We start from the raw sequence: 12,960 nt of genomic DNA on the forward strand, positions 1-12,960 counted from the left end.
GGAAACTTTTGGTTTGTAAAAGATGAAACAAAAGCTGCCGTGGAAGGTAGAAAATCTTCAGAGGCTGCATCTGCTGAGGACAAAAATAAACACGACGATCAAAGCAAAGAGCGTGAGGCTGCTCCAGACTCGCCTTCAAAACAGCTCCCTGACCAGATTTCCTTCTTCAGCGGGAATCCCTCAGTTGAAATCGTTCACGGCATTATGCATCTGTACAAAACAAAGTAAGAATGCTTAATTAGTTGTGGCTCTAGTGGGAACAGCGCTCCTGAATAATGCCAACACCCGGAAGGGTGAGTCGGTCACCCCCCGGGGCTGTGGCTCCTGAGCTGGGACAAACAGGAAGGGTGACTCGCACCCGGGAGGGCAGATGATGCCCTGGAGCTTGAGGCTGGTGGAGCTTGAGGCTGGCACGGGTCTCCCAGCTGCAGGTGGTGCCACTCCAGAGGGAGAGGACTGGTCCCAGGGCCTGTAATGCCATAAGACAAACGCGGGATCCTAAAAAATCAAGTTTGAAAGCAGCTTCTCAAGGGATCCCGCAATTAAATTGTGATCTGTGGGGTCTTGGCAGCAGGTCTGAGGAGCTGTCTGAGGCAGAAAGTTTCATCCCATATTTCAGGGATTACAGTTTCGTGCCATTCCCTTATAATTGCGTGAGAACTCCTGTTTTGGGTCTTCCCGAAAGCTGTCAGGAGACACAAAATGGGTATCTGAAATAGTAACAAACATTGCTCACTTGTTCTAGGAATAGTTCTGAGCATCTGTGGCTTGCCAACTTCAACTGTTTTTATAGAAAAACAGATGTCAAATTATTCCTGACAAAACCACTGTTTATTGGAGCTGCCCAGTTTAATCCTTTGCCAAAGAGTAATGGTTTTATGTGGGTACCCTGGACCACAACCTTGTGCTTCTCTTTCTTAATATTTACAAATATGCAAAAGAGGGTTAAGATTGACAACAAAGCTGTTCTTGTACCCGTGGCTGTTGGAAGTGTGATATGTCCAGCTCTGCCTTTGTCCTCTCTGAAACAACATGGAGTTGTGTCACTGTTGTCTTACCAGCAAGATGACCTCTTTAAAAGAAGACGTGCGGCGCAGCGCCATGCTCTGCATCCTCACTGTCCCTGCTACCATGACCAGCCACGACCTGATGAAGTTTGTGGCTTCTTTCTATGAAGTAATTGAGCACATGAAAATCATCCGAGATTCCACTCCAAACCAGTACATGGTGCTGATAAAGTTTAGCTCACAGGTAAGAGCTGCAAGTCCCTTTGCAGTAGAAGGGACACCACTGTCACATCCAGCCGCTGTTTGGGAGTGCTCTCTGCTTTCCCTGGCCAGCTCTTGGCCAAGATTGCATTTTACCCTTTTCCAAAACAGTCCTGTCCTATGGCCCAGAGCTTTCCCGGGGCTGCTGACTAGAATGAGTCCCACACCTTGACCTGGGGGCATGTGTCTGCCATGTTCTAGCTACCCTATTTCTTGTTGGCAGGGTATTTAAATATATATATTCAGGATACACAATTCTGTGCCATTTCAGAGCATATTCAAAATGAGAGGGGTGTGTTGTACTGTGCTGAATGGAAAAGACCCAGCCACTGGGGCTTTGTGTTTTAGGAAAGGCTTGTTCTGCTTTTCTGAGGAGCTGGAGGGTCTCCCAGCCACTGCCAGCACAGAGGGAAAAGGACAGTTGCCCACAAAACTGAGAATCTAGGGGATGAATTGATAACCAGATAATGTGGTTTGCTGCTCTCAGGTCTTCTTAAACTCTGTAGCTTTAAGGAATCCTCCTTCCAGTTCCTGTGTAGACCTTCTCAATTGTACCTTCTTTTCTCTGAACTGCAAGAGACTTATTTTGGAGCTGGGAGAGAGGTTTCCCTGAGCTGTGAATGCTGTGTCAGGTGTTTCCAATGCCTGTTGTACAGATGCAGTATTTGTGTGCGTTCTGTGCTATTTGCAGTAGCTGCAAAGATGCATTTTGTCTATCTCTGGGTCAAATTACATGGGCAGATATCTAGTGCTAAGCAGCCTTGCAGCAAATCCGTAAACTTGTACTCAATTCACCCTGAAATTCCCATTTCTTAGGAAATTCCCTGAAGCCCTGTTCCCCAGTGACCCCTAACGGCTGTGTCTGCAGGCAGCAAAAGCAGATCTCATGGGCCTCTATGCTTCTGGCTGGAGTGGCCAGGAATATAGGAATATGGCATTAAGCTAATTTGTCTCAATCTCATGCAGTGTGAGAGAAAGGGTTTGGGGATGCTACTGAGATAAAATGGATGATGTATTTGACAGGTTTTGTTTTGGTTCTGCCTCTTTGCAGGTCACTCCTGGGCACGGTTCAGAGCCCACAGTTAAATTGTTGTTCCCTTCCCTGACACGAGTGTCCTGCAATGTGGGCCCTCTTAAATTTTTTGCAGTTTGCAATTTGCTTTGCAAATTGCACTGCAATTGCTGACAAAGGGCAAAACAGATGCTGAAGGGAAATCCGTTATTCCTGCTGAATGATCAAATATCAGAGGAGCTGTCACTGCCCTGAACTTCACTTCTTGTCTTCAAGTGGTAGCGCCAAACCCGGTGCCAAGATGCAATGCCTGCTGGCAGGAGCTGACTGTCTGAAATACCTCCTCTGCTATTACAGGGCTCGGTGGAGGGGAGAAGAGACGATACAGCAGATTTCTGCTCCTCTTCCTCGGCTGTATCAGCTGCGAGTTTGCTCTTTGTAACTGGCTGCCTTTGTTTTGTGCGCAGGCTGACGCAGATAGCTTTTATATGGCATGCAATGGCCGGCAGTTCAACTCGATAGAGGAGGATGTTTGCCAGCTGGTGTACGTGGAAAGGGCTGAAGTCTTCAAATCAGAAGATGTAAGTTTGTTTGGGGTTTGTTTTCCTTGCGCTACAGGGATTTTTAACAGGATTATTTGGGCTGGGCTGAATGCTGCAAGAGCTGCTTAACTGTGTCAACCCAAACCCCGTTCCCCGTTCCAGTGCTGTTTCTACTTGGGAGAGTTTATTTGGTGACTTCGTGGGCTTCGTGCCTCATCACTGCAGCATCTGACCTAAACCTGCTGTGGGCAGTACATCTAGTGAATCCAGAAAACAGAATAGGGCTGGTGGCAGATGCAGCCCACGCTGCGATGAGGATCCTGGCTGGGGTCTAATGAGCATGGTGGATCACTTTTTTTGGTTAAATTTCTGTGTAGTATCTCACAGGGTTACTTTGTAGTGTTTTTGTACTCTAGTGCCAGGAGTAATGAGAGAGAAGTTTGACTTTTTTCTTACCTGGGTGCTTAATTTATGATGATTGGAAGGTGCTGAGCAATTTGTCTCTGTTTATTCTTTTGAAGGGGGCCAGCCTGCCTGTGATGGATCTGACGGAGCTCCCGAAGTGCACGGTGTGCCTGGAGAGGATGGATGAGTCCGTGAACGGGATCCTTACCACGCTGTGCAACCACAGCTTCCACAGCCAGTGTCTGCAGCGCTGGGAGGACACCACGTAAGAGGCTTTTCTTTAGTCCTGCATCTAAAAATCTGTTTGAGTGTGGTGGTTACGTGCTGACAAGCCTGGTTCTGCTCATCAGAGCGTCGGGGCAGAATTACTGCAAGTTCTAATGCTCTTTTTTCCCATTAAGGGACTCCCAGAGAGAAATCTCCCCACCAAAAGTAATTGAACAATGTTTCCCCTTGGGCCTCACTGCTAAGGCAGGACAGGAGTTGTAGAGTAATGCAGATTATTTTAAAATACTGCAGGGTAAAAATACTGGGGTAAACAGTATTGCATGCACACACAGCCCTGTTTGTCTCAGTCTTGTGTGTCTGTTGGGTCATTTGCTCCCTCGGTGTAGCTGATGCTGCCCCTTAGGCAGATGTGCACAGCTGGCTGGAGCTTAGGAGGCCTTTTGGGAGCCCTGCAGTCTCACTGTCTGTCTTAGATGCTGGGAGAGGATGAAGAAGAGCTGGCCAAGAGCAGGTGTGCAGGGGGATAGGAGTGGAAAGTGAGATAGAGGGGACGTGGGGAAGGAAGGGACGGTGACAAGATCACTTGGTAAATGAGGAAGGGGAGGCAGCTGCTCTAGACAGGCTGTATTATTCAAGGTGGGCATGGGCTGAGTGATGGGAGGCCGTGTCACCTGCTCAAGGAGTCCCTCCCTGGCACTGGGCAGTGCTGGGGGTTGGATTTGCATCTGTCCTTCAAGCAGCTCTTCTTTTCGCTACTGCTAACCCTTTCCTCCTCTTGCTCTTACTACCCCTTGCTCCTGCCATCCTTCACATCCCTGGAGATGGGGATTTCAGTGCGTCTGAGCTCCCAACTGCAGACCCCTCCCCACCTGGCACCCAGGGGCTGCTCTCAGTTGTGCATATTTTGCATTTTTCTGGACACTGCTGTTTTACTGCACATCAGGCAGCCATAGATACTGCAGCAGAGGGCTGCCAATCTTCACTGTGTTTTCTCCTCTGTCACCGGTGCCACTGATTTCCCGATTTTTCTGATGAAATGTGAGGAAAATTTTAACCCTCTATATCATTTGTAATCCAAAGTAACAGAACCTCACTGAGATTAATCAAATTTGTAGCTTTTCAAGTTTGTGGGCTGCTTTGCTCTGTAAATCAAAACCAGTTTAAATTAGAAGCAGTGGAGCTTAGCCAGTGTAGGAGCAAGATCCAGAATAGCACTTAAATATCTAATATACAATTTAAGCAGAACTTATGTTCCCAGTCTAGAGGAACAATAAAAGAAAATCCCTGTCCACTTTGCTTAGGCGCCATGGAGGCTGTAAGTGCCTGGATTTGTATAGAAAGCTGACTGCAATCCAATTGTCTCCTCCCTTGAATATTTCTGTAGCTTTTCCAGCAGCTAATGAAAAATACATAAACAGTCCTGGCAACAGGACGCACAGCCTCAGCTACCCCCCTCCCCAGCTGAGCTTCTGGTGCTTGGGGTCTGCACAAAGGTTCCTTCTGGTCTTGGGTCTTCTGTCTTTCTGGCAGCACGGTGGTATAATTTCAAAAGAAATGATACTTAGGGGGGGAGCTGCTACTGATTCTTTTAGGGTACAGTTATGGGATTTTCCTCCTGGAAGGGTTGAGACTGAATCTGTTGGGTTGGGGTGCGATTGAAGGAGCTCCTCATTTCCTTAGTGTTGTTTTAAGCACTCGGGTACGTTTGTAAAGTGTGTGTCCCTGCCTCTGTCACCCTGCTCTGTCCTCAGCAGTGTGTAGTTGCAGCCTCCTTCCACAGCAGCGTGTGCCTGCTGCGTAAAACCCTGCAGGTAATGGAGAGCTGAAGCTGTCACTTGGCAGCAGGCCGGAGGAGCGATGTTCAGAGATGTGTAACACATCTCGACAAGTGCTTCTTGCGATGTTTATGGCTGAGGCAGGGAACTGTTTCTAGAGCTTGGTTGTGGCTTTTTTTTTTATTTTTTTATTTTTGCTTACTGGCAGAGGCTGAGGTTGCTGTGTAGTTGCAGCCTCCTTCCACAGCAGCGTGTGCCTGCTGCGTAAAACCCTGCAGGTAATGGAGAGCTGAAGCTGTCACTTGGCAGCAGGCTGGAGGAGCGATGTTCAGAGATGTGTAACACATCTCGACAAGTGCTTCTTGCGATGTTTATGGCTGAGGCAGGGAACTGTTTCTAGAGCTTGGTTGTGGCTTTTTTTTTTATTTTTTTATTTTTGCTTACTGGCAGAGGCTGAGGTTGCTGGCAGCCTCACTGAGGCTTTTGGTTGCAGATGTTCTCTACACCTGGACTGCAGCAAAAGCTGCTCAAGCTGAGACTGAAATGGTTTCGGAAGAACTGTTCTTTGTTCTTCTGTCACCTACTGACTTTAAAAAGAGTAGTTTTGTGTGGAAGGGAGGCAAATCTGAGTGGGGTAAATGTGAGCCGAGAGATGCGTGCACATAAGGAGCGTCTCACTGTGTAAGGCATTGAGCACTCTGGCTTTCTTTTTAATTACCATAATATTAAGATGGAGCTCCTTGTGTCTAATCATGATGCTTATTGCCCTCTAGGTGTCCTGTCTGCAGATACTGCCAAACGCCTGAGCCAGTGGAAGAGAACAAGTGTTTTGAATGTGGAGTTCAAGAAGTAAGTAGGTGGGTGGATGGTGAATGAGATCTAGACGGGATCTGATGCACAGCTGCTCTAGTTGCTTTTGGGGTTAATTCTGTGGCTGATTTTACCAGTCAGTGGGTATATCTGATTTCCTTTTGAGTTGGAATGAGTACTGAGAAGGGATCTTACCTCCCAGGTTTCCTGTTCTGAAAAACGTGTCTGATTCTGAGAAAGAAGTATTAGCACATAAGCTGATCAGAGTATGCATGATGAGTATGATTGGAGGCAGCCAAACTAACACTGAACTTGGTGGTCCCTTCTAGTCTGTGCTCTTCAGAGCTTGCTTTTGTGGTCCTGCTGAGGTGGCTCGTTTGTTTGTTTGTTAGTTGAGGCCATTCTTCCACCCATGCACCACACGTGTACCCAGCACCTACAGGCTTGTAATTGGCTTGAATGAGCAGGTACCTCCTTCTCTTCAGCTTTCCAGCTGAGCAAGGCTTCCAAGAAGGAGGGGGGGGAAAAGCAAACCCTGTTTGCTTTCTAAGGAAGCGACTGGATGTGCAGAGAGCATCAGCAGGCTGTGGGTGTCAGATCACGCTGTCTCAAAGAGTTGATACCTCTGCTTGAGAGCCTTGTATGTACAGAGCTTTCTCATTCTGTTGACAGAACCTTTGGATCTGCTTAATATGTGGGCACATAGGCTGTGGTCGGTACGTGAGCCGACACGCTTACAAGCACTTCGAGGAGACCCAGCACACCTACGCGATGCAGTTGACCAACCACAGAGTCTGGGACTATGCTGGAGGTAAGCAGCCCCGTCTTCTCCTCTTGTAGGATGACCTTGTTTGTAAAACAACTTTCGGGACCCTTCAGTAAGAGTACTTGCCATAGAGTTTGCTTAGAGATTAAGGGGCTTGCATCTGTACTAATACCTTGTCTTTTGGGAACATCTATCTCCTCTCTAATAGCAGTTTTTGTGGGTCTGTAGCAGATGGAGGAGGGAGAACACGATTCTGTAATGAACTGGGGCGGTCCTGTAGTCTCTGTGGAATGTGTTTGTTACTCCCTTTCCATCAATTTGCCCTGAGGTATGGGAATGGGCTGTTGTAATAAATATCCTGTAAGGTGTCTGTGTGAAGTCTGCTAAATAACAAATACATCTGTTGTTGGCTTTCTGCCTTGCTAATATGCTGTTGCAGCAGTCTGCATGGTTAATTGTGCTGCATAAAGTATTTCCACTGGTGTCAGCCTGGGTGTTCTTAAGCTAAAACTCCCTGTGGTTGAATTTTCTCTCTTCAGATAACTACGTCCATCGGCTGGTTGCAAGTAAAACTGATGGGAAGATAGTTCAGTATGAGTGCGAGGGAGATATGTGTCAGGAAGAGAAAATAGATGCCTTGCAATTAGAGGTAAATATTTTTGGCTTGTTGGACTCTGCATTGTGCTGCTGTGTGGAAGTGTTTCAAATCCAGATATGACTATAGGAAAATTACATCAGCTTATGCAGCAGACCTGCTCCCTGAGTGTAAGCAATCATCTTCAGGCAGAAGCAGGATGGTTTTGCTGGTGGGTTTTTTTTTTGGTATTTTTGTTTTGTTTTGTTTTAAAAAATACCTCTTCTTGGCTCTGCAGAGCCAATGCAGTGAAGCATAAGCTGGCTGCAGTTTGGTCCTGTGTGCACCAGTAGACTGAAGATTAGCTGGTTACGCTGCTACAAACACCCAGGTCATTGGAGAGAGAAATGCCCATTGGAGAGAGAAATGCCCAGACTCACTCACCAGACCCTTCCTAGTGGATCTCTGACTGGGATGTGTATGGAACCGTTAATTTGAATAGTTTAGCTTGCAAACTGAGCCAGTATGTAGCAATCCATAGCTGCCTGCTTACCTTGGCTATCAAAGGAAGCTGACAGGCTTTTCTGATACCAGCCCCGTTGTGCTGCCTTTTCCTGAACACATACTGATCATTTTGCACCTGTTGCCCACCTTCTGCTGTCCAAACTAGAAGCATCAAGGAGAGAAACTCAAAATTACTGCTCCGTTGAGCAGTAACACTGCAGCATGATTTCAGCTGCGTTAGACACAAAGATATCTGAGGAGGAACAGCCCATAGAGACCGGACTTTGTGAGCTTATTGCTCAAGTAAATATTTGGTTGCTTTTCCATGAATTTTCTGAGTAAGACTTAGATGCTAAAACAGCTATTTTTAACCCTTTTTTCTGGGAGGTTGGTTCTTAAAGTGCATGAGACCTCTCTGTCTAGCTTATGTGAGATCTAAATGTCTCTACGCAGAACTAATTTGTCAGTGTATTTTGGTGCTGAAATAGTTCAAGGCTTTTTGCACGTGTTTAATTCTGTAATGACTGCCTAATTTGGTGTTTATTAGCCTGATGCTAAGAAATGATCACATTTTTCCAGCCTTCTCATAACTGATTTGCAGAACCAGGAGGGAGAAGATGGGATGTAAGGGACATATCCTTGTTCAGGTGCCAAAATAACATTGGAACGGGCCGTACTTGTTGGAGAACAATAATTGTGAATATACACAGCTGAGGGTGCTTTCCCAGAGACATTCTTAGAGTGAAGCTAAATATGTGCACTTAACCCTTCTGCATTGGGTTTTGGGCTGTGAATGGGGAGCTCAGCAGCCCCTGGGATCTCAGACTCTCGTGACAGGGATGGTTGATGCTTCATTTTCCTGGGGAGTGTAAAACTTGTAGAGATTTGCTACTACAATGAAAAATCTGTCACATCTTTAAAAGGTTCTTGGCATGGTAGTGGGTATGGCTTGGCAGAACTTTTACTTCGTCCTTGCTGTTGCTCTCTAAAGGCTTTCCTTGACTGCAAAAAGAAATCAAGGGATGTTGCTTTTGAAACCAAATTGGTGAAACACATCTGCAGTCTGCAAGTATGTTCAGAATGTCCTGTATGCTCAATTTCATCTCATTAAATTGATTTGTATATTGGAGCCCTTTTGGGCTTCTTAATCAGCATGGCCACCCTTATGGAAAAGCTGACTGTTGTGTGTGTGTATCTTTCTGTGTTTATAGTACTCATATTTGCTAACAAGCCAGCTGGAATCGCAGCGAATCTATTGGGAAAACAAGATTGTCCGTATAGAAAAGGATACGGCTGAAGAGGTGAGCTGGGAAAGGGCTGAAACAGAGGCCTGGACACTGTTAAGTCAAATGGGAGCTGGAGCTGCTGGGTCTCTGGTGCAGCCTGAACGTTGCGTGACGTGGCCTCGCGCAGCCTGTTTCGCTACCAGCTGAGAAAATTGGCTCCAAGACCTATCCCTTATCTCGCTGCTCAGATCTAGCAATTTGCTGCTCAGTGGTGCAGAAGTAGGGAGATTGCCACCTAGATTGAAGGTTGATTTAAATGTGCTGCTCGGGGAAACTGCAGCAGTGGTGAAAGCAGGTCCGTGCTGCTGCAGGATCCCCGCTCGCCGATGCCATCCGTCTCGCGCTGACGTCTATCTCTAGGGACGGTTAGTGTAGCAGAGACAATATGACTTTAATTTGCTTGGCTGCAGAAAGTGGAAGCTGTCTTTTCTGCTCCAAATGCATATTGATTTGCCCTTTCTTTTTGATCCCCTATCTCTCCTCATCACCCTTTGGGAAAAGTTCAGAGTCTCCTCCTATAAAGCGTTCTGTAGGCAGGACTGCTTCAAAATGTCATGAGCCAAAATCCACTGAGAATACTTTAATGCTTTCCACTCCACATAGATGCTTTCAACTAGGTTTAAAGTGAGTCAGGATTTAGGGTTGAGTCCTTAACTGAACTTTCTGCATGACTTTTAATTAACCATTTAGCATCTGCAGTTAAGGAGCGTTGTACGTGTAGAAATTGCGACTGTTGAAATAGTGGCCATTGGCCTTGGTCTAAAGAACAGTCCCAGAAATCTCATGGAGGGCCTTACAAAACAAAAACCTCTAGCAATAATCGTCTTGCATGTGACCAGGAAACACGATCCACAGAGCCAACTTCAAAGTGAAATGACTACAATCCGTGCCCCAAATGTGGTTTCATGTTGAAAGATCCTTACGATTTTATTCATGGCATTCACTCTGTGTAAGTCTTGCCTGGATCGGTGCCACCCTGCAGTGTATTCCATTATCAGCGCCCAGGCTACTTCCCCAAATTAACCATCAGCTGCATAAACATTCAGTGATTAAGGCCGGAAGGCTTAAAACCTGCTCTGCATTGACTCTGGCATCGGCGGAGGCACCATGTGTGCTGACACTGACATTTATCCAGATTGCTCCTCCAGGAAAGCATTTTTCCTTTAAATTCCTGCCTCCACTACACGCAAGCACACTAATATAGAGGAAACGAGTATTTCTGTCCATAAATCTCCTGTAAGGCTTACGTTAGAGGTTTGGGCGTGTTCTGTGCAGGGCTTGGAGAAGGAGAGCTTGGTTTTCTTCAGCAGTAGCAGCGTTGAGCTGCGAAGCAGAGAAGAGGAAGCCAACGTACGTGTGTTTCGGTTTGCGTGTAGCATGAGTAAGATATTGGTGTCAGTAGGTCACCGCCTTATGACAGGAGGCTGCTGAGTCAGTGCTGAGCAAAGTAGCAACGTTAATTTTCAGACTTTGACCATCTTTGTTTGAGGTTTAATTTAAAACGTGCAGAAGCTCATTTTATTGCAAAGCCCCTAAGATGGGAATTTAAGTTTGCTGACAGATACAAAAGGGGAAAGTCTGAGAGAATGGCTAAAAGAATGCTTAACTGCAGTCAATAAGAAGTTGCAGCTTTTGTGTGAATGGGGGTGCCTGGCAGAGATTTGCAGCCTGAGTTGCTGTTCTGTGTGAGCAGCTTCCACGGCAACGTGGTTCCTCCTGGGGGTGCTGCGGGGTGTAAGGCAGAGGGTCCTCATCCAAATTAAGCCTTTTGTTTGATTGGTTTTTTGCTCACCTGCATATAATAATTGGGCAAAGTCTAGAAACCACTCTAGAAAAATTGAATGTCATAACGAAAGTGCAGAGGACTTTGATCTCTTTGAAACGCCTGTGTGTTTGTTTTTACAGATTAACAACATGAAGACCAAATTTAAAGAGACCATTGAGAAGTGTGACAGTCTGGAACAGAGGCTCAATGACTTGCTCAAAGAAAAGCAGTCTGTCGAAAGGAAGTGGGTACCACTGCCAGGTTTAGTTCCATGCAGCCATTAAGACTCCGTGCACTGACATCCAAAAAGGAAAAAAAAAAAATAATAATCTGGCTATTCCTGGGCAATTTTGAGCTATTTAAACCGGTGTACTGAGAACACAGCTTATTTTTTTTTAAAAAAAAAAAAAAAGCTCTCGTTTCTGTAGGTGTTGAGAAATTGAAAGTGCCTCTTGAGCGGAACGCAGCTTTTGGGCTCTTGGCTCTTTTTTGGCTCTTTTGACACGGTCTGCGTGTTTAGCATTCAGTAAATCCTCCCTCTGCCTGCTCGGAAGGAGACGCCGCTCTGGGCTGCGATTGGCGGATACGTCTACAGAGAAGAAAGGCAGCTCAGCAGAGGCATCTCCCCCAGCACAGAGGAAAATGTAGATCTTAGGAAGTGCCTAGATGAAAGATGTCGAGCGTGGGGGAGCTGTGTGGATCAGGGTGTTCCAGCTCCCCAGGTGGGGCTGCCTGCTCTGTTCCCCCCCCAGCCCACAGGGCCCCTGGCACTGCTGCCCCTTCCCCAGCAGCCCTGGCTGGAGCCCGGCACCGGGCTGGTGGGCTGTGGTTGATGCAGCTCACCCTGCTGAGTGGAAATGAGTCTGTGTGTGATGCCAGCAAAGTTCCAGGGCAAAATCACCAGGTTGTGAGGAGCAGGGAAGCACCATTCGTGCAACATGAGGCTACTGATACCCTTGTGTGGGAGCATCTTGCTTCTGAGTGAGGCGGTATCTTCAGGATCTTGTGCTTGGAGTGTGGCAGGAGCCAGCATCTGGGAGTCCTTGACTGCCCTTAGCTCTCTAAGGACCTCATGTAGTCTCTGTGCCCTTTTCAGCACCTATTCCATGCGTTGCAGATGCACGTTCAAGGTTACAGTCCCACGTTCCCACCCCCCCCCGCCTGTTGCCTCTGTTGGCCTTTGGTGCAAGATGGAATTGCCCAACTTTCAAGGGAAGGGATTTTCCCAGGTTATGCAGTTTGAGGGACAAAGCAAGGGATTCTGCTTCACCTGCAGATAACACCATACAGATAAACCTTACGCTGGGTGGAAAATCCTGGGAGGGGGATTTCAGAGTCCTCTAGTGTTGCCTCCCCTTGTCCATCTTTTGCCAGAAACCCAAGTTCCAGGTGGTTTTGGTGGGGCTTAGGACAACGGGGGGTCAGTTGCCCTAAGGGATTGGAAATAAAAAGGATGCAGCGGTGTTTGATCTTGGGTATAACGCGCTGCTTTCCTTGTGCTTCTATTTGGAAGGTGTTCTCAGCTGAATAACAAAGTGGCTAAACTTTCCAACGAGCTGAAGGAGGAGCAAGAACTGAATAAGTGCTTGCGAGCGAATCAAGCCTTGCTTCAGAACAAACTAAAGGAGGAGGAGAGAGTGCTAAAGGAAACCTGCGAACAGAAGGACCTGCAGATCTCTGAGATCCAGGAGCAGTTGCGGGATGTCATGTTCTACTTAGAGACGCAGCAGAAAATCAATCACCTCCCAGCTGAGACCCGACAGGAGATTCAGGAAGGACAGATCAACATTGCAGTGGCATCTTCTGCCAGCTCCTCCGCGGGGAGCACGGGCAAACCTTCTTCCAGGAGAGGCCGTGGCAAGAGGGGCAAATGAAAAGCCAAATGCCCTGCTCCCATCCTGAAACTGGCCATACTGGTGGCAGGCCAGGCTCAGCCCTCGGGACTCCAGCTGGGGACGCCCAGTTCACTAAAGCTCAGCTAGAAATTGTCTTCAGAGCTGCTCATAAAACGGGGCTGCCCATCAA

At 47.1% G+C, this 12,960-nt stretch overlaps 1 protein-coding gene across 1 annotated transcript in view; it reads left to right on the forward strand.

The window, feature by feature from the left end:
* BRAP (BRCA1 associated protein) overlaps positions 1 to 12,960 on the forward strand; it is a 14,394-nt gene extending 1,434 nt beyond the window's left edge. Inside the window, exons 3-12 of the mRNA XM_014964134.1 lie at positions 23 to 224; positions 1,062 to 1,251; positions 2,748 to 2,861; positions 3,344 to 3,492; positions 6,004 to 6,079; positions 6,713 to 6,851; positions 7,346 to 7,455; positions 9,096 to 9,185; positions 11,076 to 11,179; positions 12,449 to 12,960. Of these exons, the coding sequence (XP_014819620.1) occupies positions 23 to 224; positions 1,062 to 1,251; positions 2,748 to 2,861; positions 3,344 to 3,492; positions 6,004 to 6,079; positions 6,713 to 6,851; positions 7,346 to 7,455; positions 9,096 to 9,185; positions 11,076 to 11,179; positions 12,449 to 12,809 (1,535 nt within the window). The 3' untranslated portion in view covers positions 12,810 to 12,960. The remainder of the gene's footprint in view (positions 1 to 22; positions 225 to 1,061; positions 1,252 to 2,747; positions 2,862 to 3,343; positions 3,493 to 6,003; positions 6,080 to 6,712; positions 6,852 to 7,345; positions 7,456 to 9,095; positions 9,186 to 11,075; positions 11,180 to 12,448) is intronic.

This window comes from Calidris pugnax, unplaced genomic scaffold (genome assembly GCF_001431845.1).
Source record: "Calidris pugnax isolate Ruff unplaced genomic scaffold, ASM143184v1 scaffold32, whole genome shotgun sequence".
In the NCBI taxonomy this organism is placed as follows: domain Eukaryota; kingdom Metazoa; phylum Chordata; class Aves; order Charadriiformes; family Scolopacidae; genus Calidris; species Calidris pugnax.